Source organism: Balaenoptera borealis (assembly GCF_965194805.1).
Source record: "Balaenoptera borealis genome assembly, chromosome: 4".
Lineage (NCBI taxonomy): Eukaryota > Metazoa > Chordata > Mammalia > Artiodactyla > Balaenopteridae > Balaenoptera > Balaenoptera borealis.
In genome coordinates this window covers 43,112,878-43,139,362 of record NC_138861.1, presented here as the reverse complement: position 1 = coordinate 43,139,362, position 26,485 = coordinate 43,112,878, and the positions used below count along the sequence as shown (strand labels likewise).

General features: G+C 36.0%; 1 protein-coding gene across 10 annotated transcripts in view; it reads right to left on the bottom strand.

The window, feature by feature from the left end:
- Positions 1-26,485, bottom strand: part of ARFIP1 (ARF interacting protein 1) — a 129,451-nt gene that overhangs the window by 47,983 nt on the left and 54,983 nt on the right. For 7 of the 10 annotated variants that reach the window (XR_014244525.1, XM_082391550.1, XM_082391546.1 and 4 more), the window contains 3 exons: positions 22,348-22,456; positions 16,229-16,324; positions 14,784-14,896 (listed from right to left, as the gene is read on the bottom strand). Coding sequence is in view for 9 of the 10 variants with exons in the window: in XM_082391550.1 (XP_082247676.1) it covers positions 14,784-14,896; positions 16,229-16,324; positions 22,348-22,456 (318 nt within the window). In the remaining variant the exon portion in view is untranslated. The remainder of the gene's footprint in view (positions 1-14,783; positions 14,897-16,228; positions 16,325-22,347; positions 22,457-26,485) is intronic. The other 3 variants (XM_082391551.1, XM_082391552.1, XM_082391548.1) reach the window with 1 other exon arrangement.

The window sequence follows — 26,485 nt, the reverse complement described above, 5'->3', positions numbered from 1 at the left end:
AAAGCAGTTCTAAGAGGGAAGTTTATAGCTGTACAAGCCTACCTAAAGAAACAAGAAAAATCTGAAGTAAAAAATCTAAATTTACACCTGAAGGAACCAGAGAAAGAAGAACAAACAAAACCCAAAGTTAGCAGAAGGAAAGAAATCATAAAGATCAGAGTGGAAATAAATGAAATAGAAACAAAGAAAACAATAGCAAAGATCAATAAAACTAAAAGCTGGTTCTTTGAGAAGATAAACAAAATTGATAAGCCATTAGCCAGACTCATCAAGAAAAAGAGGGAGAGGACTCAAATCAATAAAATTAGAAATGAAAAAGGAGAAGTTACAACAGACACCGCAGAAATACAAAGCATCCTAAGAGACTACTACAAGCAACTCTATGCCAATAAAACGGACAACCTGGAAGAAATGGACAAATTCTTAGAAAGGTATAACCTACCAAGACTGAACCAGGAAGAAACAGAAAATATGAACAGACCAATCACAAGTAATGAAATTGAAACTGTGATTAAAAATCTTCCAACAAACAAAAGTCCAGGACCAGATGGCTTCACAGGTGAATTCTATCAAACATTTAGAGAAGAGCTAACACCCATCCTTCTCAAACTCTTCCAAAAAATTGCAGAGGAAGGAACACTCCCAAACTCATTCTATGAGGCCACCATCACCCTGATACCAAAACCAGACAAAGATACTACAAAAAAAGAAAATTACAGACCAATATCACTGATGAATATAGATGCAAAAATCCTCAACAAAATACTAGCAAACAGAATCCAACAACACATTAAAAGGATCATACACCACGATCAAGTGGGATTTATCCCAGGGATGCAAGGATTCTTCAATATATGCAAATCAATCAATGTGATACACCATATTAACCAATTGAAGAATAAAAACCATATGATCATCTCAATAGATGCAGAAAAAGCTTTTGACAAAATTCAACACCCATTTATGATAAAAACTCTCCAGAATGTGGGCATAGAGGGAACCTACCTCAACATAATACAGGCCACATACGACAAACCCACAGCAAACATCATTCTCAATGGTGAAAAACTGAAAGCATTTCCTCTAAGATCAGGAACAAGACAAGGATGTCCACTCTCACCACTATTATTCAACATAGTTTTGGAAGCCCTAGCCACGGCAATCAGAGAAGAGAAAGAAATAAAAGGAATCCAAATCGGAAAACAGGAAGTAAAACTGTCACTGTTTGCAGATGACATGATACTATACATAGAGAATCCTAAAACTGCCACCAGAAAACTACTAAAGCTAATCAATGAATTTGGTAAAGTTTCAGGATACAAAATGAATGCACAGAAATCTCTTGCATTCCTATACACTAATGATGAAAAATCTGAAAGAGAAATGATGGAAACACTCCCATTTACCATTGCAACAAAAAGAATAAAACACCTAGGAATAAACCTACCTAGGGAGACAAAAGACCTGTACACAGAAAACTATAAGATGCTGATGAAGAAATTAAGGATGATACCAACAGATGGAGAGATATACCATGTTCTTGGATTGGAAGAATCAATATTGTGAAAATGACTATACTACCCAAAGCAATCTACAGATTCAATGCATTCCCTATCAAATTACCAATGGCATTTTTTACAGAACTAGAACAAATCATCTTAAAATTTGTATGGAGACACAAAAGACCCCGAATAGCCAAAGCAGTCTGGAGGGAAAAAAACGGAGCTGGAGGAATCAGACTCCCTGACTTCAGACTATACTACAAAGCTACAGTAATCAAGACAATATGGTACTGTCACAAAAACAGAAACATAGATCAATGGAATAAGATAGAAAGCCCAGAGATAAACCCACGCACCTGTGGTCAACGAATCTATGACAAAGCAGGCAAAGATATACAATGGAGAAAAGACAGTCTCTTCAATAAGTGGTGCTGGGAAAACTGGACAGCTACATGTAAAAGAATGAAATTAGAACACTCCCTACCACCATACACAAAAATAAACTCAATATGGATTCAAGACCTAAATGTAAGACCAGACATTATAAAACTCTTAGAGGAAAACATAGGAAGAACATTCTTTGACATAATTCACAGCAAGATCTTTTTTGATCCACCTCCTAAAGTAATGGAAATAAAAACAAAAATAAACAAATGGGACATAATGAAACTTCAAAGCTTTTGCACAGCAAAGGAAACCATAAACAAGACGAAAAGAGAACTCTCAGAATGGGAGAAAATATTTGCAAATAAATCAACGGACAAAGGATTAATCTCCAAAATATATAAACAGCTCATGCAGCTCAATATTTAAAAAACAAACAACCCAATCCAAAAATGGGCAGAAGACCTAAATAGACATTTCTCCAAAGAAGACATACAGATGGCCAAGAAGCACATGAAAAGCTGCTCAACATCACTAATTATTAGAGAAATGCAAATCAAAACTACAGTGAGGTATCACCTCACACCAGTCAGAATGGCCATCATCAGAAAATCTACAAAGAACAAATGCTGGAGAGGGTGCGGAGAAAAGGGAACCCTCTTGCACTGTTGGTGGGAATGTAAATTGATACAGCCACTATGGAGAACAGTACGGAGGTTCCTTAAAAAACTAAAAATAGAATTACCATATGATCCAGCAATCCCACTACTGGGCATATACCCAGAGAAAACCATAATTCAAAAAGAGTCATGTACCACAATGTTCATTGCAGCTCTATTTACAATAGCCAGGTCATGGAAGCAACCTAAATGCCCATCGACAGACGAATGGATAAAGAAGATGTGGTATATATATATACAATGGAATATTACTCAGCCATAAAAAGGAACGAAATTGAGTCATTTGTTGAGACGTGGATGGATCTAGAGACTGTCATACAGAGTGAAGTAAGTCAGAAAGAGAAAAACAAATATCGTATATTAACGCATGTATGTGGAATCTCGATAAATGGTACAGATGAACTGGTTTGCAGGGCAGAAGTTGAGACACAGATGTAGAGAACAAACGTATGGACACCAAGGGGGGAAAACTGAGGTGGGGTGGGGATGGTGGTGTGCTAAATTGGGCGATTGGAATTGACATGTATACACTGATGTGTATAAAATTGATGACTAGTAAGTACCTGCAGTATAAAGAAACAAACAAACAAACAAAAAAAACAACTAATAACTAAACTTTCTTTTGGTTATTTATATGGAAATGTGTTAATATAAATGTTTCAGACATTACATGAAATTTCTAAAAATATTATATGTTCTGGTATAATGTTATAAGTCATAATTCTAGTTATTACTTTAAAATGTATATCTCAGAAATAACTAAATTACCTTGTCAATTACATTATTATGAACTTTCATCAAATCCTTAACCGTGGTCATTTTTAAGTCTTTTGTCATTTACAGACAGTTCTGGGTGTACTCTGATGCTTTTGCAAATATGTTCCTATAAAAGGGTTTCATCTTCAAGGAATTCATGGAAAAGACTCTGACAAGTACAGGTTTCTGGTAACTGACTATACTGCTGAACTTAATGAATAAGCATTTTCAGAACTCTAATGGAAAACTGATGAATTCATAAAAGTGCTAACAAAAGATCAAGATGAAAAAAAAATTAATTACATGGGACTGAGTGAACTGATGAGGATGATTATAATTTTTGTGACTTTCTGTTTGAATAAAAAAAAAAATCCCACAAGTACTCAGAGGCAAAAAATATACAAATCAATTTTCACTGCAAAGTAAAGGAGCTGTTACAGTAGAGGATTACTGGACTGAATGTCAATATTATGACATAGTATTGAGTGTGTTTCGTGTTTGGTAATTGCAATCATTGTTGCTTTTGTTGTAGTCATCCATTTAAAAGAAAAAAAAGATGTTAAAAAAAAAAAGAAAGAGTGATGAGCAAACAAATTGTTAAATATGTAACCGAATAAACATACAATTGAATAAATCACTAAATAAATAAAAAAAGCAGAGAAATTAACTATACAGAAAATGATAGGAAGGTGAGAGGTCAAACTCACAGAAGGGAGATAAAACTATTTCTATGGAAAACACACAAACACTCCTGGGAGATGAAAATCACATCAAGAGAAAAGTTTAACTGCAGACTTCGTGATTTTAACAAGAGACACATCAGCAAGAAATAATATCTGAAATGGTAAAAAGATAAAGGAGATATACCACTCATTCCCACTTTTCATCCACACCAGGATTTTCCCTATGCAACAGAATATTATCAGAGGCATTTACTCTGCTGGCAAGCCAAAGCATGTGGTACCTTCCAAGGCAACCCAGATATAATAGTCTGTTGAAAATCAAGAAGCCAGAATTCACTGAAGGAGTTTGGTAGACTGGGCAAAATGAAAGAAATGTCTACTGTTGTGTAAGTGGTCATTTTTTCATAGAAATAATGGTTACAAGCAGACAGTAGGGTCAAAGGTTTAATGAGGAAATGTTTTTTGTTTTCAGGAAGCTACAGCAGTGGGAAAAGTAAGGCAACAGTGAATATGGAGGCATAAGATAAATCTGGACACTTGAAACAAATTTTGAAACTGAACTTACAGAGCTTGTATTTCAACACAGATAACTACTCTTAAGGAAAATCTAAGAAATCTGGAAGTGAGAGTGCTACAGATAGCCTACATGGAGCTACTGTGTAAAGAAAGCTGCAGTGAGAAAATATAAAGGTGCTAGGCATTTCCCCACTCATCAGGGTCCCAGAGCAAGTTTCTCATATGATCAATAAAAAAACCAGATTTTTATTTAAGTTGCTTCCCAGTAAATACTGAAATTGAAATGCAAAATTAGAGGTCAGTATATATTATAAAGCGAGTTTAAAAGAGAAGAGAATTAAGAATCTCAGTTCTTTACCCTTCTCCAAGTCCCTGAAAATGTATATGACTTACAGTGAGCTGGTGGTCCTACCCAGTTTTCCATACTTATAAATTAAGAATTCATTTTGGAGTTGCTGGGAGAGCTTTCTCAGAAGCGTGGAGTGACACTTTGTCTCCAGGAAAAGGTGTTTCTTTGTTTTTGTTTTTTTTTGGCGGTGTCTTGCAGGATCTTAGTTCTCCGACCAAGGATCGAAGCCGTACCCTCGGCAGTGAAAGCTCGGAGTCCTAACCACTGGATGGCTAGGGAATTCCCAGGAAGAGCCGTGCGGCTGACAGGGTCGTGGTGCTCCAGCCGGGTGTCAAGCCTGAGCCTCTGAGGTGGGAAAGCCAAGCTCAGGAAATTGGACTACCAGAGACCTCCAGGGCCCAGGTAATATCAATTGGCAAGAGCTTTCCCAGAGAACTCCGTCTCAATGTTAAGACCCACCTCCACTCAATGACCAGCAAGCTCCCGTGCTGGGAACCCCATGCCAAACAACTAACAAGACAGGAACACAACCCCACCCATTAGCAGAGAGGCTACCTAAAATCATAAGTTCACAGACACTGAAAACATACCACTGGACATGATCCTGCCCACCAGAAAGACAAGATCTAGCCCCACCCACCAGAACACAGGCACCAGTCCCCTCCACCATGAAGCCTACACAACTCACTGAACCAACCTTACCCACTGGGGGCAGACACCAAAAACAACGGGAACCTGCAGGCTGCAAAAAGGAGATCCCAAACACAGTAAGTTAAGCAAAATGAGAAGACAGAGAAACACAAGCAGATGAAGGAGCAAGGTAAAAACCCACCAGACCAAACAAATGAAGAGGAAATAGGCTGTCTACCTGAATAAGAATTCAGAGTAATAATAGTAAAGATTATCAAAAATCTTGGAAATAGAATGGAGAAAATACAAGAAACATTTAACAAGGACCTAGAAGAACTAAAGAGCAAACAAACAATGATGAACAACACAATAAATGAAATTAAAAATTCTCTAGAAGGAATCAATGGAGAGTAACTGAGGCAGAAGAACGGATAAGTGACCTGGAAGATAAAATAGTGGAAATAACTACCAAAGAGCAGAACAAAGAAAAAAGAATGAAAAGAATTGAGGACAGTCTCAGAGACCTCTGGGATAACATTAAACGCACCAACATTTGACTTATAGGGGTTTCAGAAGAAGAAGAGAAAAAGAAAGGGACTGAGAAAATATTTGAAGAGATTATACTTGAAAACTTCCCTAATATAGGAAAGGAAATAGTCAATCAAGTTCAGGAAGCACAGAGTCCCATACAGGGTAAATCTAAGAAGAAACATGCCAAGACACATATTAATCAAACTATCAAAAATTAAATACAAAAAAAATATTAAAAGCAGCAAGAGAAAAGCAACGAATAACATACAAGGGAATCCCCATAAGGTTAACAGCTGATCTTTCAGCAGAAACTCTGCAAGCCAGAAGGGAGTGGCAGGACATATTTCAAGTGATGAAAGCGAAAAACCTACAACCAAGATTACTCTACCCAGCAAGGATCTCATTCAGATTTGGCGGAGAAATTAAAACTGTTACAGACAAGCAAAAGCTAAGAGAATTCAGCACCACCAAACCAGCTCTACAACAAATGCTAAAGGAACTTCTCTAAGTGGGAAACACAAGAGAAGAAAAGGACCTACAAAAACAAACCCAAAACAATTAAGAAAATCGTCATAGGAACATACATATCGATAACTACCTTAAATGTAAATGGATTAAATGTTACAACCAAAAGACACAGACTGGCTGAATGGATACAAAAACAAGACCCATATATATGCTGTCTACAAGAGACACACTTCAGACCTAGGGACACATACAGACTGAAAGTGAGGGGATGGAAAAAGATATTCCACGCAAATGGAAATCAAAAGAAAGCTGGAGTAGTAATTCTCATATCAGACAAAATAGACTTTAAAATAAAGACTATTAAAAGAGACAAAGACACTACATAATGATCAAGGGATCAATCCAAGAAGAAGATATAGCAATTGTAAATATTTATGCACCCAACATAGGAGCCCCTCAATACATAAGGCAAATGCTAACAGCCATAAAAGGGGAAATCGACAGTAACACAATCATAGTAGGGGACTTTAACACCCCACTTTCACCAATGGACAGATCATCCAAAATGAAAATAAATAAGGAAACACAAGCTTTAAATGACACGTTAAACAACATGGACTTAACTGATATTTATAGGACATTCCATACAAAAACAACAAGAAACACTTTCTTCTTGTGCTCATGGAACATTCTCCAGGATAGAGAATATCTTGGGTCACAAATCAAGCCTTGGTAAATTTAAGAAAACTGAAATCATATCAAGTATCTTTTCTGACCACAACACTATGAGACTAGATAACAATTACAGGAAAAAAACTGTAAAAAATACAAACACATGGAGGCTAAACAATACACTACTAAATAACCAAGCGATCACTGAAGAAATCAAAGAGGAAATCAAAAATTACCTAGAAACAAATGACAATGAAAACACAACGGCCCAAAACCTATGGGATGCAGCAAAAGCAGTTCTAAGAGGGAAGCATAGCAATACAATCCTACCTCAAGAAACAAGAAAAATCTCAAATAAACAACCTAACCTTCAATGTAAAGCAATTAGAGAAAGAACAAAAAAACCCCAAAGTTAGCAGAAGGAAAGAAATCATAAAGAGCAGGGCAGAAATAAATGAAGTAAACAATAGCAAAGATCAATAAAATTAAAATCTGGTTCTTTGAGAAGATAAACAAAATTGATAGACCATTAGCCAGACTCATCAAGAAAAAAAGGGAGAAGACTCAAATCAACAGAATTAGAAATAAAAAAGGAGAAGTAACAACTGACACTGCAGAAATACAAAGGATCATGAGATTACTACAAGCAACTATATGCCAATAAAATGGACAACCTGGAAGAAATGGACAAATTCTTAGAAAAGCACAATCTTCCGAGACTGAAGCAGGAAGAAAGAGAAAATATGAACAGACCAATCACAAGTAATGAAATTGAAACTGTGATGAAAAATCTTCCAGGAAACAAAAGTACAGGATCAGATGGCTTCACAGGTGAATTCTATCAAACACTTAGAGAAGAGCTAACACCTATCGTTTTCAAACTCTTCCAAAATATAGCAGACGGAGGAATACTCCCATACTCATTCTACAAGGCCACCATCACCCAAATACCAAAACCAGACAAAGATGTCACAAAAAAAGAAAAATACAGGCCAACATCACTGATGAACAAAGATGCAAAAATCTTCAACAAAATACTAGCAAACAGAATCCAGCAGCACATTAAAAGGATCATATACCATGATCAAGTGGGTCTATCCCAGGAATGCAAGGATTCTTCAGTATACGCAAATCAATCAATGTGATACACCTCATTAAACAAATTGAAGGATAAAAACCATATGCTAATTTCAATAGATGCAGAAAAAGCTCTTGCCAAAATTCAACACCCATTTATGATAAAAACCCTCCAGAAAGTAGGCATAGAGGGAACTTACCTCAACATAATAAAGGCCATATATGACAAACCCACAGCCAACACTGTTCTCAGTGGTGAAATACTGAAACCATTTCCTCTAAGATCAGGAACAAGACAAGGTTGTTCACTCTTAGCCCTATTATTCAACATAGTTTTGGAACTTTTAGCCACAGTAGTCAGAGACGAAAAAGAAATAAAAGGAATCCAAATTGGAAAAGAAGAAGTAAACCTGTCACTGCTTGCAGATGACATACTATACATAGAGAATCCTAAAGATGCTACCAGAAAACTACTAAAGCTAATCAATGAATTTGGTAAAGTAGCAGGATACAAAATTTATGCACAGAAATCTCATGCATTCCTATACACTAATGATGAGAAATCTGAAAGAGAAATTAAGGAAACACTCCCATTTACCATTGCAACAAAAAGAATAAAATACCTAGGAATAAACCAACCTAAGGAGACAAAAGACCTGTATGTAGAAAACTATAAGACACTGATGAAAGAAATTAAAGATGATACAAACAGATAGAGAGATATACCATGTTCTTGGATTGGAAAAATCAACATTGTGAAAATGACTATACTACCCAATGCAATCTACAGATTCAATGCAATCCCTATCAAATTACCAATGGCATTTTTCACAGAACTAGAACAAAAAATTTCACAATTTGTATGGAAACACTAAAGACCCTGAAGAGCCAAAGCAATCTTGAGAAAGAAAAACGGAGCTGGAGGAATCAGGCTCCCTGACTTCAGACTATACTACAAAGCTACAGTAATCAAGACAATATGGTACTGGCACAAAAACAGAAACATAGATCAATGGAACAGGATAAAAAGCCCAGAGATAAACCCACATACTTATGGTCACCTTATCTTTGATAAAAGAGGCAAGAATATACAATGGAGAAAAGACAGCCTCTTCAATAAGTGGTGCTGGGAAAACTGGACAACTACATGTAAAAGAATGAAATTAGAACACTCCCTACCACCATACACAAAAATAAACTCAAAATGGATTAAAGACCTAAATGTAAGGCCAGACACCATCAAGCTCTTAGAGGAAAACATAGGCAGAACACTCTATGACACAAATCACAGCAAGATCCTTTTTGACCCACCTCCTAGAGAAATGGAAATAAAAACAAAAATAAACAAATGGGACCTAATGAAACTTCAAAGCTTTTGCACAGCAAAGGAAACCATAAACAAGACGAAACGACAACCTTCAGAATGGGAGAAAATACTTGCAAACGAAGCAACTGACAAAGGATTAATCTCCAAAATATACAAGCAGTTCATGCAGCTCAATATCAAAAAAACAAACAACCCAATCCAAAAATGGGCAGAAGACCTAAATAGACATTTCTCCAAAGATATACAGATTGCCAACAAACACATGAAAAGATGCTCAACATCACTAATCATTAGAGAAATGCAAATGAAAATTACAATGATGTATCACCTCACACTGGTCAGAATGGCCATCATCAAAAAATCTACAAACAATAAATGCTGGAGAGGGTGTGGAGAAAAGGGAACCCTCTTGCACTGTTGGTGGGAATATAAATTGATACAGCCCCTATGGAGAACAGTATGGAGGTTCCTTAAAAAACTAAAAATAGAACTACCATATGACCCAGCAATCCCAGTACTGGGCATATACCCTGAGAAAACCATAATTCAAAAAGAGTCATGTACCACAATGTTCATTGCAGCTCTCTTTACAACAGCCAGGACATGGAAGCAACCTAAGTGGCCACTGACAGATGAATGGGTAAAGAAGATGTGGCACATATATACAAGGGAATATTACTTAGCCATAAAAAGAAACGAAATTGAGTTATTTGTAGTGAGGTGGATGGACCTAGAGTCTGTCATACAGAGTGAAGTAAGTCAGAAAGAGAAAAACAAATACTGTATGCTAACACATATATATGGAATCTAAAAAAAAAAAAAAGGTTTTGAAGAACCTAGGGGCAGGACAGGAATAAAGAGGCAGATGTAGAGAATGGACTTGAGGACACGGGGAGGGGTACGGGTAAGCTGGGACAAAGTGAGAGAGCGGCATTGACATATATACACTACCAAATGTAAGACAGATAGCTAGTGGGAAGCAGCCGCATAGCACAGGGAGATGAGCTCGGTGCTTTGTGACCACCTAGAGGGGTGGGAGGGAGACGCAAGAGGGAGGGGATATGGGGATATATGTATATGTACTGCTGATTCACTTTGTTATACAGCAGAAACTAACACAACAATGTAAAGCAATTATACTCCAATAAAAATGTAAAGAAAAAAAAAGAATTCATTTTGAAAATAATAGGACAAATGGAACAAAATTAAAGGGGCAGGAAGAAGCGAAAGTAAATTATTGCTCTACATAGATCTCCTACTTGGGGGAAGATAATATAATGATAAATAGTGTATAAAATACCGTAAATCACCACCGTATAGGTCATGAATTTACAAGATAGTCACTGGGTACTACTAGTATTTAAATAGCACCAAGAGCTTTTGTATAATGCAAAAAAAAAAAAAAAAAGGAATAAAACAATTTAAGTACAAGGAAAATAATTTCATGGCAGCAACTGACAGATATTACATTAAAAGAGTTATTAAGAGTGAAGGATAGGGGAAAAGGGAGCATAAAAGGAAATAACTAGAAATTGAACAGGGGAGACAGGTCAAGAAGTAAATAAATAAGGTAATATGATAAGAAAAACGGGAATGAAAGATATTGGCTTTAAGACAACAAATATTTACTTGATAAAGGTGTGAATACTGGTGGCACATTCTTAAAACATTTTTAAAAAACATTTAGTGGTTGGAAAAGATGCCAAACAGGTCTGAATGCTGAAAGTGAGATTATTCTTAAAAAAATAAGATGGACTTCTTAAAGTACCCTATTCTATACTAGGAAAATACAAAACAAACAAAAATGATAAACCAGAGTTCATTATTCACAACTATTCCTGCAGATGAGAATAAATAAGAAAATAAATAAATTTTGTATTCAAACTGTGTGAATAAAATCAGGTAGATTAAAGTAATATTTAAGGGACTCCCCTGGTGGTGCAGTGGTTAAGAATCTGCCTGCCAATGCAGGGGACATGGGTTCAAGCCCTAGTCCGGGAAGATCTCACATGCTGCAGAACAACTAAGTCCATGTGCCAAAACTACTGAGTCTGCGCTCTAGAGCCCGCGAGCCACAACTGCTGAAGCTTGCGTGCCACAACTACTGAAGCCCGCGCACCTAGAGCCTGTGGCTCCACAACAAGAGAAGCCACCGCAATGAGAAGCCCGTGCATGCTAACGAAGTGTAGCCCTTTCTCGCTGCAACCAGAAAAAGCCTGCGCTCAGCAAAGAAGACCCAACACAGCTATAAATGAGTAAATAAATTAATAATAATAATAATAATGATATTTAAGAAGATAGGTTCAAGGCCTAAACTTAAAATCACTCCTATTACATATTTGGTTTTAATCACCAGACTGCTCTTGGAGCCAAAATTAACAACCAATAAAGGAGGTGCTAATATTCTCTTTTAGGAAAAGCCTTAAAGTGTTTGCTAGAGAACAGAAACAGACAGAAGAAATTAAAGTTAGAAATCATGTAGGAACTGAAGTCTAAGAAAGAAAGGATCAAAGTCATAGCCAGAATCAAGGTCCTCAAGAGTAAGATGGGTAACAAGCAAAGTCCTAATTCACCCAAATCAGAATCAATACTTGAAGGATTATCCAAATGACAGCAAATGTCCTATATCAGCTCACAACTTGGACCAAAAAGGTCAAAAAGCCACAAGAATAGAGAGTCCTATGTCAGCCCAGACACACTGGGCTACAAACTTCATAAAATCATGTAAGCTAGGACTTTCTCTCTTTTGACTTAGACTGAGATATCCAAACTTTTCTGATGAAAAAAAATTTTCAGCTAAAAATAAAGTGATCACTCTGAAGAGAATAACTCTTTCACGTAATACTATGCCATGTGCACACATTATGAAGACTGGTCATTTTTATTAACAGAAAAGTCTGAATGTGGTATGTTAATGTAGAGATAACTGGAATCTTAATGATTCAACTCAGATTACTGAAGAGGTAAAAGACAGAAGAAAAGAAATACATGACAAACACACACATATAGGAAAAAAAAAAGATAAAGAACAAGGAAAACACAAATTAAATGACATAAGAGAGGAAGGCTAAAATGAGAAAAATTTAATTTGGTAAATTGTAAAGTTACTAGGATTTAGTTCAGAAATAAGGCCCGTATTCTTTAGGCTCCAAATGTGTGGATAGAGAATACCAATGGTTAGAGTCAAATTTCAGGAATAAATGAACAAAGGAATGGCTGAACAGAATTTAATAAATAAATGAATGAAGCTCAGTCTGGTATGAAAGATAAACAAGTGGAATGAAAGGGAGCATGAAGGGGAATTCCAAGCAGTAAGCAAATACAGCCCCGTGAACAAAGTAGTAGAGGTGTGAGAAAGCACAGCTTGTTTAGGAAATATCTGGATAATCTGGTATGGATCACTGGATCCCTGGGTGAAGAGAGGAGCAGCAGGAGATGAAGTTGGAAAGGTTGATGGGGTCAGATTCATGCTGTTCTAAAGACAATGGGGAGCGAGTGAAGGAGTTTAAGCAAGAATGAACCATGTCAGGCAGAGCAGAATATGTAGGCTAAGAGAATTTGTCAAGAAGCTACTACAGTAATGTGAGAGAGTAATCATATGGCTGTGAAGGGTGAGATGGAGACGAGGGGATAAAGTCAAAGAATATTAAAGAGGCAGAATCCATTTAATAATTAACTAGATACGCAGATTCAGCGAGAAGATGAAGTAGACGTTTGAATATTTGGGTGAACTGTTGTGATATGAGGGAATACAAAGGGAAAAACAATACATGGAATGAGAGAATCCATGTCCTTGAGAACAAAAGGGGCAATGAGTAAACAGAATGTCCTGAGTGAGAACAGTTTCACAGGCATCCACTGATGCCTTTTTGATGGCTACCACTGGCATTTCTCAGTTCTACACTGACATGAACTAAATAATTTTTTGGAAAAGATTCATGTAGCAGTTTCAGGGCGCTTTTACCATCTTAAGAATACCTGTACTTTTGTAGAAAACTGCAGACCATACTTTAAAAATACTAACTGAAAGAATAAATTCGCTTTTGTATTACTCTTTAGAAGACACATAAGAGGGCTTCCCTGGTGGCGCAGTGGTTGAGAGTCTGCCTGCCAATGCAGGGGGCGCGGGTTCGAGCCCTGGTCTGGGAGGATCCCACATGTCGCGGAGCAACTAGGCCCGTGAGCCACAACTACTGAGCCTGCGCGTCTGGAGCCTGTGCTCCGCAACAAGAGAGGCCGCGATAATGAGAGGCCCGCGCACTGCGATGAAGAGTGGCCCCCGCTTGCCGCAGCTACAGAAAGCCCTGGCACAGAAACGAAGACCCAACACAGCCAAAAATAAATAAATAAATAAATAAATAAAGGAGTTCCTTTAAAAAAAAAAAAAGCCTTCCATTGAAGAAAAAAAAAAAAAAAAAGAAGACACATAAGAGACTCCCGTATAAAAATACAGACAATTCCTGACTTACAAACCACTAGGCCCACTACCAATTCACAAATATAGCCAGTGTTAAGGCTAATGCTCTAACTTGAACTGCTAGGGCTTTCACCCACTTAACTATTCTATGAATTCTACCGTCTTGTCCCTGGTTAAGATTTGAAGGTACTAAGTGGATTTGGGGCTTATCTATTTGTAATACATCAAATATAGTACAGATTAAATAATTTGCTTATTTGTTTTATAAGAACATAAAAAAAATAACCAACAATTACTCTGAAACAATACAACTAACAACAATAAACTTTTGAAGTCCAACTCATTTGCTGTGTGTACAGTTAGTGCTTAGTTATTACAATAAATCAGAGAATTCCAAACTTTGGAAAACTAATACACCTCTCTTGACATTCAGCTGCTATAAAGCATCAAAAAGCTGCAGGTTGTGAGAAACATATCTAGAGCAGCTCTGTATACAGCTAAATGTGCTCCCTCCCAGGCACTGTATTTCTTCTTCAACTATGTGTTATCTGTCAATTAGTAAGAACTTTAGTAGTTTTTTTTTAAACTCTTGCTACTGACTTTTTAAAATACATTTATGCCAAGATCAATAAGACAAAATACTTCATTTTTCTAATTGTATATTTATGTTTAAATAGCATTATTCTCTCCTATATATTCATATAATTGCAAAATAATAATTTGAATAACATACGAATGAAAATTCTTAGAGCCAGATAGGGTGGAAACATTAAAAAAAAAAAATTACAAACCTTGTAGGTATTTAGACTCCATTTTCTAACAAGTTCTAACTTTTCCATTGCAGGATTTTTAGTTTCATCTGCTAGAATAACTGGTCCACTTTTTGTCTGCGTTCTCTGGCCACCTGTAAGATCAGAACAAAAGATAAAAATGCAAACCAGATAAAGACAAGTAGAAAGAAAACAAAACACTGATGCTGTTCAAATTAAACTACTTATGCATTTAAAGATATAAAAAAGTTCCCACAAAGTGAAGGACTAGAACTTCCTGGAATCATTTTGAGGATAATTTCCTAACACTTAAAAAAATATATTTCTGAGGTTTGTCCATCTTCTTAAAAACAAACCGGCCTTCTTCTCTAAATACACTGCTGTTTACTTCAAGAAAAATAAAATTTCCACAATTAATCTTATAACCTAATGATTCTAAAAAAAACTGTCAGTGAAAATCTGAAAGGCCACGCACTCTTCACAGTGATCTCCTTTCACTATACTACATAGAAGAGAGCAGCAATAGAATGTTACTGTAATTTTGTAGGATTTAAAAACACTATAATTTTAAATAGTCATTAAAAATATCTTACCACTAGTATAAGAGGCTGTGTTATAACAAGACCTACATTGTACTTCATTTTTTCTCAAGAGACCCCCCATCTCCCAAAAAAGCCATAATTAATACAGGCAGTATAAAGCCCTGATAATGCATTACTCCAACAATCAAGAAATTATGACATAAAAGCAACTCTACAACTATATAGTTCCTAATAGTAAAATATTTTTCACAGAATAAAATATTTAATAAACATTTATGATGCTAATGACTTGGGATAGAAACTTCATAATAATTTTAAAATAACAATGAAAAGAAGACAAGAGAAAATGTTTTATAAAATGGCTGTAAAAGGTTACAGTCAGCAAAAATCTCTTTTCTCACTCCTCTAGCCAGCCCAGCCTTTATCACAGCTTTACCACAATCTAAGAAAGAGAACAGCATACAAAATCAAGCACATTTAAGAATTTACAAAATTCTCACAGAAACAAAATATAAAATATTAACATTTCATGTAAAAAGAAATACAAAGTTTATTTTTTCCCTGTTTTTATAGTCCAGCAATATTAAAGTGCAGAGCACTTTAGGATCAAATAAGTAAACCAACATTTTCCAGAGCAAAGAGAGGATGATTTAAAATGAATCAAATTTTACAGTGTTTTGTAATCGTTAAGGTAAATTAAATTTCGGGTTTGAAATAGAGCCTAATAAACTTTGAAAAGCCAGAAAGATAAGCTATGGCTAGAAAGATTATTTTCCCTATTGTTAAAAAAAAAAAAAAAGCAGCCACCAAAAAAGCCAGAATAACACACACCTAAGAATATAAAGCAAGTGATAAGAAACTGAGCGAATTAGTTTAGTTTCAGCAGTAGCAAGAAGGGCTTTATCCAATCAGTGCAGTGAATACCTGCAGGAACAATTAAATCACTTCCTTGTTGAGCCAGTCGACTAGCTGCCACCCTGCCAGGAGACATAACAGATGGCAGTGGTGGTGCTGGGGAACCTGAAAAGGGCAGACATTTCACTGTGAAAATCCTTTTCTTCTTCCACATACTTACATTTTGAATATAGGTGTACTGACATTTTCTTTAAGATAGTCAAAAACTAGGATTAAAAGCTAGAATTAATATACTTGTTTTCTTGCAGAAATGGACTAATAATAAATGGATGCTACCAGACTGAGTTCTTAGTTTCCAAATCAATTAAAAGAATGTGATTGAAGTCCCATAGCTGAATGATTTAAAGCTTAAGTAAATATTTTATCACTTGCTACTTTAACACAGGGAGGAAAGCTCTTCAAGTAGAAATCCAAAGGCACGTAACACTGTATCAAATTTATAATTAAAATTCATAGAAATGTGAATTAATCACAGCCTTCACAGAAACTGGAGCCAAAATTTTCATATCATAAATCAAATATCACATAGTGTAGGTCACTGCTACTCATAGTATGGATGCAAGGGGTCTCCATCAATTATGTCACCTGGGAGCTCACCAGAAATGCAAAACTCAGGCCCTGCCACAGATGTACTGAACCAGAATCTGCATTTTCACAAGATCCTCAGGTGATCTGCATGTATTTTGAAGCTTGAGAAGTGCTAATATAGAGGGTTGTTCCGATTAATCATAAGCATTACTTCTGAAGCTTTTAAAACATACCTGAGACATTCCATAAAATCTACTGATTATCAGTGAAACAGGTATCTGTAGGGCGTTTTTTCCTTTTCTTGACAGTTTTAGCTTTTTTATTCGATTGATTTTTGGTTTTCATTTATTTATTAGGTAAATAAAAATTGCATATATTTAAGGTGTACAAAGTGATGTTTTGATATATGTATACATTGTGAAATGATTACATCCATCACCTCACATAGTTACCTCTTTTGTGTGTGTGGTGAAAATACTTGAGATCTATTCTCTTAGCAGATTTCAAGTATACGTTATTATTAACCATAGTCACCATGCTGCACATTAGGCAACTGTAGTTTTTTAAAAGCTACTTAGGCTATTCTCAAACACAACTAAGTTTGAGAACCAGAGGAAATGACACAATTTTTGAGTGAAACACAACTGAGTTTTAAATTCTAACTCTGGGTTTGAAATTCTGGCTCTATTTAACCACATAGTATCAATATTTTAGTATCAGTAATTTGTCAGTAACACCCTGGCAAATTACTTAAGGTCTCTGAGCCTTAGTTACCTATAAAGTAAGAAAAACTGACTATCCAACATTGTTGCTAATGGCCAGCATTAAACTAAGAAAACAGTCTGGCATTAAACTAAAGAAAATTAGCTTCAACTGATTTCTTTATTTTAAATTCTAAAGGCTATATATCTTTAGGGAAGTGATAATTAAAAAGAAGTTGAAAAAATTATTAACATCCTTCCACATTTAGCTGAGTATATTTTAATGTTTATAAGATAATTTTATTTCAACTACACTCTTTCCCAGTTCTCTAGAAAACACATAATGTATCAAAATTTATAATTAAAATTTTCTAATAAGAATCAACGTCAACTTTCTCATATCCCAGATATACTAAGTTCTGATCAGAAACAGCCACCAGGTTTAATAATATGAAAACCTTAATCTGGACTGGATCTAATGTTAAAATCCAAACATGCAATAGACCTAAATAGGTTGGTGCTACCTTTCAAAGTGAGAGATACCTGTCTTTTAAAAAAAAAAAATCTGTTGAGCCATAAAATTTAAAACTGGAAGGGGAATTCCTTGATGGTCCAGTGGTTAAGACTGTGCGCTCCCAATGCAGAGGGCACGGGTTCAATCCCTGGTCAGGGAACTAAGATCCCACATGCCACTTGGCCAAAACAAACAAACAAAAAAACAAAACAAGAAAACTGGAAGGGACAACGGAAATCAACTAGTCTGCCATTAAACTACAGGAGAAATGAGGTGCAGAGAGGTTAAAACAACTTCTTATTAGAGACTCAGATGTTCCAAATCCACACCATAATGTCTCCATTACTAAATTCAATACAGAAAACACGAATCCATAAATTACTTGTTGAGTTGGAAGGCATTTAATGTTATCCAGTTCAATCACCATTTTAAACAAAGACTATCTCTATTATCCAAGGCACAAGGGTTTCTACAGGACATTAAACTACATTAAATTACAGGAGAAATGAGGTGCAGAGAGGTTAAAACAGCTTCTTATTAGAGACTCAGATGTTCCAAATCCACACCATAATGTCTCCATTACTAAATTCAATACAGAAAACACGAATCCATAAATTACTTGTTGAGTTGGAAGGCATTTAACGTTATCCAGTTCAATCACCATTTTAAACAAAGACTATCTCTACTATCCAAGGCACAAGGGTTTCTATTGTATAAGGAAGTGTTAAATAAAAGATGACTACTGTAGTTCCATTTCTTGATGATCCTAGGAACAGAGCTCTGTTGTTCTGGTTATTACTGTTTATTAATCTTACATAAGAGATAATCCCATGACATAACAAGAGATATGTATAATATATGTAACAAATGATACAGAACTTCCCAAACTAAAGTAGCAAAAGACATGGTGCTGAGGTAAGTGTGTACCTTCAACTGTTTGCTCAAGGGTAATTATTCTCTGTATCTTCAACCCTTTAAACCACTAATTTAGACTAAATTAGTTACTAAAATCATTCACAATAAATAAGTAAATCATTCCAACAAAAAATAATTCTTAAAACTCTATGCTTTTGCTAACTGAATAAATTTGGGGAGTTAGCTCTGTTTTCTCTCAACAGCAGAAATCTAGGAATATGAATATGTATATGCAATGATCAAAACCCCATTAAAACAAAACTCAGATACCAAGTATACTTCACTCTTATGAGTTGATTTATTCATGATTTCTACTATTATTGATTCTACAATGTATTTGCTGGGCAGATTTCAGTATTTCTTGTTGTTAGGCTGAATTTAAGTATCATTTCTTCTAAATTTGCTCTAGAGATGGAAAAGTAAATGGTAATAGAGTCATTTAAAGTTATCATTCAGTCACTTCTCCAGAGAGCTAACATAGCCCCAACTCCTAATATTTTTTCATAAGACCTATTTCCTAAATTTTAAACATGAGAAAATCATGTTCATTCCAATTTATCTATGTATGTCTTCAAACAAGGGCACTTAAGGCTTCCCTGGTTGCGCAGTGGTTAAGAATCCGCCTGCCAATGCAGGGGACACGGGTTCGAGCCCTGCATTAGGAAGATCCCACATGCTGCGGAGCAACTAAGCCCGTGCACCACAACTACTGAGCCTGCGCTCTAGAGCCCGTGAGCCACAACTACTGAGCCCGTGTGCCTACAGCCCGTGCTCTGCAACAAGAGAAGCCACCACAATGAGAAGCCTGCACACCGCAACGAAGAGTAGCCCCTGCTCGCCGCAAGTAGAGAAAGCCCGCGCGCAGCAACAAAGACCCAATGCAGCCAAAAATAAATAAATAAAATAAATAAATTTATAAAAAACAAAACAAAAACAAGGGCACTTAAAACAACTACAACTTTCCAATAAATGCTCAACTAATCTGAGTATGGCAGAATGATTATCTTTTTCATATACTGATTAACAACGCAGTTTGTGTTAAAAAGTGTTTTACAAAGTCAATTCAAAGAGACATAAATTACCGCCAATATCATGAAACAGTTTTTATTCCAATTTGAAGGATTAAGATAGATCTATAAGCAAGTGAAAGTGACTGGCATTTTCATGCTCATGCACAGCAGGTTACAATGGCCAGCTGATTTCGATTATTGTATAATACTATTCTGATTAAGGGGGAAAGAATAAAACCAAACATCAGCTAAATAATTTCACTGAAAATACTTAAAATATCTTAATTGTAAAAGTTTTTTTTTTTTTAATTCTATGTTGACATTTAAATTTGGAAATTGGTGACTGGCCCAAAAATGCTGTCACATTATGCAAAGTAAGCCTTATATCTTTAAGCACTCATAATTTTAGGCAATCAGTCAACCTTTTCAAATTCAAAGTTATCCCCTAGAGAATAACACCACAATGCTATGCAGTGACTACGGAGATACTGACATGTATGCTCCCTTTCTATATCTTTATTTTTCTGAACATAAGAATGAAAAACGAAAAAAAATAATGTCAGTAGGTAGCCCACTCATTTTACAGCCTAGAGCAGAGGATATTATACTGGGTTATCCTAAATGCCTATTTCCAGGATCCATTTAACAAAGAATATATTTCAAAATACAGGTTTTAAAATAAATATTTATTTATTTATTTGGCTGTGTCGGGTCTTAGCTGTAGCACATGGGCTCTTCTTTGCTGCGTGTGGGATCTTTAGTTGCAGCATGTGGGATCTAGTTCCCCGACCAGGGATCGAACCCAGGCCCCCCTGCATTGGGATCGCAGAGTCTTAACCACTGGACCACCAGGGAAGTCCCAAAATATAAGTTGTTTCTGACTAAAGTATTGGCCATTAGTATAATAAAAATATAGAATACTATTATCTGCAAGAGGGCTAAGGATTACAAAGGCATGGAGATATTGTTTTTATTTTGTGAAATTATAATGCAATATTAAAATTAAAATTCTTCATTGAACATCAACTATTACTACTTTAACTACAGCTCTGTCGAGAAAACGATCCATTTTCACGTCCAAATTTCCACATGATTTTACTTTCTTTCACTTGTGTGAAAATGAAAGAATACCTAAAATATATTATAGGCAAGAGCATTAAAAAAGGAAGCATTTTTCTTTCTTTTTTTTTAAAATTAATTAATTAATTTATTTTTATTTTTGGCTGTGCTGGGTCTTCGTTTCTGTGCGAGGGCTTTCTCTAGTTGCGGCGAGCGGGGGCCACTCTTCATCGCGGTGCGCAGGCCTGTCACTATCACGGCGTCTCTTGTTGCGGAGCACAGGCTCCAGACGCGCAGGCTCAGTAGTTGTGGCTCACGGGCCTAGTTGCTCTGCGGCATGTGGGATCCTCCCAGACCAGGGCTCGAACCCGTGTCCCCTGCATTGGCAGGCAGACTCTCAACCACTGCGCCACCAGGGAAGCCCGGAAGCATTTTTCTTTATATCAAAAATAGACATATATACATGGGATGTGTGCAGAAAAGAGCTAACATAGTAGGTCTAACTACTTATCCTTAAAAAGACCAGCTTACAGAAGATTGGCCCTTGGCTGGCATCTGAGAACTTTAATTTCGGTGTGATTCCCTCCATTCCCAAAATGGTAAGACTTGCTCACTATGCCTAAACTGTTTATACAAACAATGTGGTTTACGCTTTCCTTCTGGGAGTCTGGAATCTGGGCACGTGCTCACAGAGGGTGCCTATGTGAGCAAGCAATCTCCAGTAAAAACTCTGGGCATTGAGGCTCTAATTACCTTCCCTCATTAGCAACATTTCACGTTTGTTGTCACAGCTCTGCTGGGGGAATTAAGCATGTCCTGTGTGATGGAACCGGGAAAAGATCCTTGCAAGCTTATGCCCAGTTTCCCTAGACTTTGCCTCAGGCATCCTTTGCCTTTGCTAACTGTGCTCGGTATACTTTTGCTGTAATAATCATAGCCTGGAGTATGACTATAGACTGAGTCCTGTTAGTCCTCTTAGGAAATTACTGAATCTGAGGGTGGTCTTGGAGACCTCCTACACAGCATGTATAGTAAGAAAAATAAAAGTTTCATTTTCCTAATTGCTATGAAACAGGAAAATACGTATTTATACAAATCAATATTGACCTATAAATTTTGTGGTTACCCCTAAAATAATTTAAATATGCATTCTTGACATATTTTTTGAGTTTTTATTTCAGTATTTTAAAACCAATTCTTAAGTAATAATCAGTGCAATTATGCACATTGATCTATTTATATAGAGATGACTACTAAAACAATTCTTAAATTATTTAAATTGAAGAGAAAAAGGATTATGTTTATAATCAGTGTTTTATCATGGAATTAAAGGGCTCAACCCTCATACTTTATTAATAAAGGCTCCAACCCAGCCATCTTTAAAAATAATGGGTTCCTTACCTTGAAATGCTCCTGCTTCAATAACCCCCTCTTTGGTACTTTCAAAGCCATGAGATGTGATTTGGGTCTCTGAGAGACCAAGTCCAGCTGGTAATGAACGCTTCAAATCCTTAGCAACATTTAAATAAAAGAGAAAATCTTGTAAAAAATCTCACATCACATAACATTTCAGCATAACTATGTCCTTTTAATCCACCTTAAACTATTTTTTCTCTCTACTATGTAGTATCCCCTATGCTGTCACAGTGTTCTGTAATGATGTATAATCAGCAGCAAACTCAGCAAGATCTGCTATTAAGAGATACAGTGTATATCAAATACAAAATACTTTCATCATTTTAGAACTAAGCATCAGGCAGATATTAAAATTCAATTTCAAATTTCTAATCTACTGATACGTCAGGAAAATCATTTTAAAGAGTAGAATTAAAATTAAAAAGTCAAGTGTAATATTAAAAACCTCACTGATGTCTAATATAATCATGATGAGCCTGGCTAATGTTCAGTATAAACAAATCATTCATTTGCAAAATTAAACTTCCCTTTGATTTCCAGGTTAGCTAGGTAAACAGGGCTTCTCTCACTTCAGTCAGGGTGAGATAAAGGTTGAGGTAAAGAAAATTTCTTGTTATTTAGATTTATATTAAACCAACCTATAATATAAATTATATTATATTAGCCAACCTAACTGCAATTTAGCTTTTAATGGTAATAAATATAATATTTGACATTCAGTCTTATAGTAAAAGAAAAGAGAAAAAGCCACGAAACACAGAAGTCCTTTCTGTCCTCTGGCTTGGATATGAGGAATTACTCAATTTTCATAATCAGAGTCTATGAATGGATCCTACTGGTTTTTCACAACAATGACAAGTTAGCGATGCACTAAAAGATAAAGGTCTTTGAAATGCTTTCTTAATACTCTATTCCACCACATATAATGTACAGTTATCATATGAAACTCCTGCAGCCTTCACACTGGAACTCCCTATTCTGCTTACCCTGTTTTATTTTTCTCACAGCAGTTATCATTAAGTAGCTAGTGACAACTAAATATAATTTATTTATTATATTCAATAAATATTTGTTGGATGAATAAATAAATGTATTTGTTGAATAAACTAAAGGACTTATGATAACACCATATAGATTAAGAAGTTGATACAGCAATAGGCTTATTTTAAAATTTAATTTAATGAGTATCTGCTTATTCTTACTATGTTAGACTTGCTGGGCAAAGAAAAAGATAACCTAAGGTACGGTACTTGCCTCACGGGAGAGACAAGATACACAAACATTAATATAAAAGTTGAACTTGGTGCCAAAGTAAAGACAATAAGTATCAGAGGAATTCACAATAGGGACTAAGTCCATGAAAATCGAATAGGAAAAGAGAAAGTACTGCTTGAGCTCTGCAACATAAAGGATTTACTGAATCAACATTTAATGAGCACCAAGTTATGACAGCCACTCCTCTAGACACTACAGATAAGCACTGTAGGAAACAGATGGTCTCTGCCCATCAGACTCATGTGAGGTATAGGGAAAGGAGGAGACGGACAGTAAATAAACGTATCTCAGGTAATAAGAAGTGCTGTAGTAAGTACAGTTGATCCTTGAAAAACACAGGTTTGAACTGCATCCCCTTTTATGCCAATTTTTTTCAATAAATATGCTTGTACTACAGTACTACAAGATCCAAGGTGGTTGACTCCTCAGATGCCAAATCGTGGATTAAGGAGGGCCAAAGGAAAAGTTACACAAAAATTTGACTGTGGGGAGGGTGGGCACCCAACCCATTGTTCAAGGGTAAACTGTAATAAGTTGTAAGTGTGTTTGTTTATTTTTTTTAAGGCAGGATAAGAGGGATACAGAGTGACAGGCAAAGGGTGCTACTTTAGATGGGATATTCAGGGAAGGTCTCTCTGAAGAGGTAAGATGTGGGCAGAATTCTGAACAAAATGAGGGAGTGAGCCATTTACATATGATCAGTTTGTCAATTTCTACAAAAAAAAGCCAGCTGGGATTTTGATAGAGACTATGTTGAATCTGATCAATTTAGGGAGACTCCCATCTTAACAAATTAAGTCTTCTGATCCATGAACGTGAGATGTCCTTCCATTTATTTAGATCTTTTTTAACTTCTTTCCTCAATGTTCTATAGTGTTTAGGGTACAAGTTTTGCACATATTCCTGAGTATTTTCTTATTTTTGATGCTACTGTAAATGCAATTGTTTTCTTAAATTTATTTTTGGATTATTTATTCCTAGAGTATAGAAAAAAAATTGAGCTTTGCATTTTGCTCTTCTATCCTTCAACTATGCTGAACTTATTATTTTTAAAAGGTTTTTTTGTGTGTGGATTCCTCAGGATTTTCTATATACAAGGTAATGATGTCTGCAAATGGAGATAGTTTTACCTCTTCCTTTCCAATCTGTATGCCTTTTATGTGTATAATTATTCTTTATATCTTATACATATTGTATCAATACTCTTTTATATCCAATATTTGATTAAAACATTTAAAAAAAGTGGTAAAACCAACGTACACTTAACGTCTAGAGTTTTTCATTAGCAAGACCAAAAAGATCAAAGGTAAACTTTTTGTTGGATAATCCAATGGAGATATGTCTATTCCAAAAGAGAAAACTAATTAACATTAGTTTTACCAGGGACATTTCTTTGAATTGGCCTGTTAAAAAAAAAAAAAAAAGTACCCACTCCAATGATTTGTTATAAGCAAAGCTATGACATAATTTTTAAAAAAATTTTAAGGATCTCACTGCTAATCATTATGAGGACAAACAAAAACGAATAAACATAAAATAAAAGCACAATAACATAATAGCAAATACAAGTAAGCTGAAAGATTGATTCTTGCTTTCTTCACCCTAATTAGAGCTCCCCGTGAAATCACCTTTTGAATTTTGTATGGCAAACTTTAAAAATGTTTACCAACGGCAAAGACTCTAAAATCACTTTTTAAAGTTTGTGATAGTCTCATCAAGTATCAACTATTACTAGAAACATGAAAGAGCTGGAAAGATAATTCAGATGACCTCATTTGAATACTACTTTCCTATCAATATTTAGTGGCTATGTGATCCTGGGTAAGTACTTAAAAACTTTCTAGCTCCTGTTAGCTCAGCTGTAAAAAGAGGGTCAAAATTACCCCAGAGTACTACGACAATTAGACGAGATAATATGGGCAAGATACCCAGATACATATTTTTAGGCACTCAGTTAAGCTGGCCATCCCTCTCCCCTACTACAATCATCTTTACAACTAATTAGTGCTACCACTAATAATTACAATAGCAAACATTTCTCGAGCACTTACTATGTGCCAGGGATTGTTCTAAGCACTTTATGTACACGCAGTCTTCACTCTCCATGACAGTGCAAGATCAAAATCATAAAAATGACCAAGCGAGGAGAAACCGTGCAAAGTGGTTAATGGGCAAAACTGATTATTCCATCACCTTCAAAAACTCTCGTCAAAACTTTAAAAAACTCTTTCCTTGCTTATGTTGTTAAGTTAGCCTTCACTAAGTTCTTCTGGCTCACATCTAGAGTCTCTCAAACAGTGGCAGTGTCAACATGCCTGTGGGTCGGTTATTTCTTCCACAACTCCGTTTAGGTTTATTTTTCTTTTGGTCACACCGCGGGGCACATGGATCTTAGTTCCCCTACCAGGGATTAAACCCACGCCCCCTGCAGTGGAATTTCGAAGTCTTAACCACTGGACCACCAGCCAGGGAAGTCCCATTTAGGTTTTGTTGGGGTCTTTTTTTTTTTTTTAATAATTTATTTATTTTTGGCTGCGTTGGGTCTTCGCTGCTGTGCACGGGCTTTCTCTAGATGCAGCAAGCAGGGCCTACTCTTCGTTGCCGAGCGCGAGCTTCTCATTGCGGTCACTTCTCTTGTTACAGAGCATGGGCTCTAGGCGTGCGGGCTTCAGTAGTTGCAGCACGTGGGCTCAGTAGTTGTGGCTTCTGGGCTCTAGAGCACAGGCTCAGTAGTTGTAGCACATGGGTTTAGTTGCTCCTCGGCATGTGGGATCTTCCTGGACCAAGGCTTGAACCCGTGTCCCCTGCTTTGGCAAGTGGATTCTTAACCACTGTGCCCCCAGGGGAA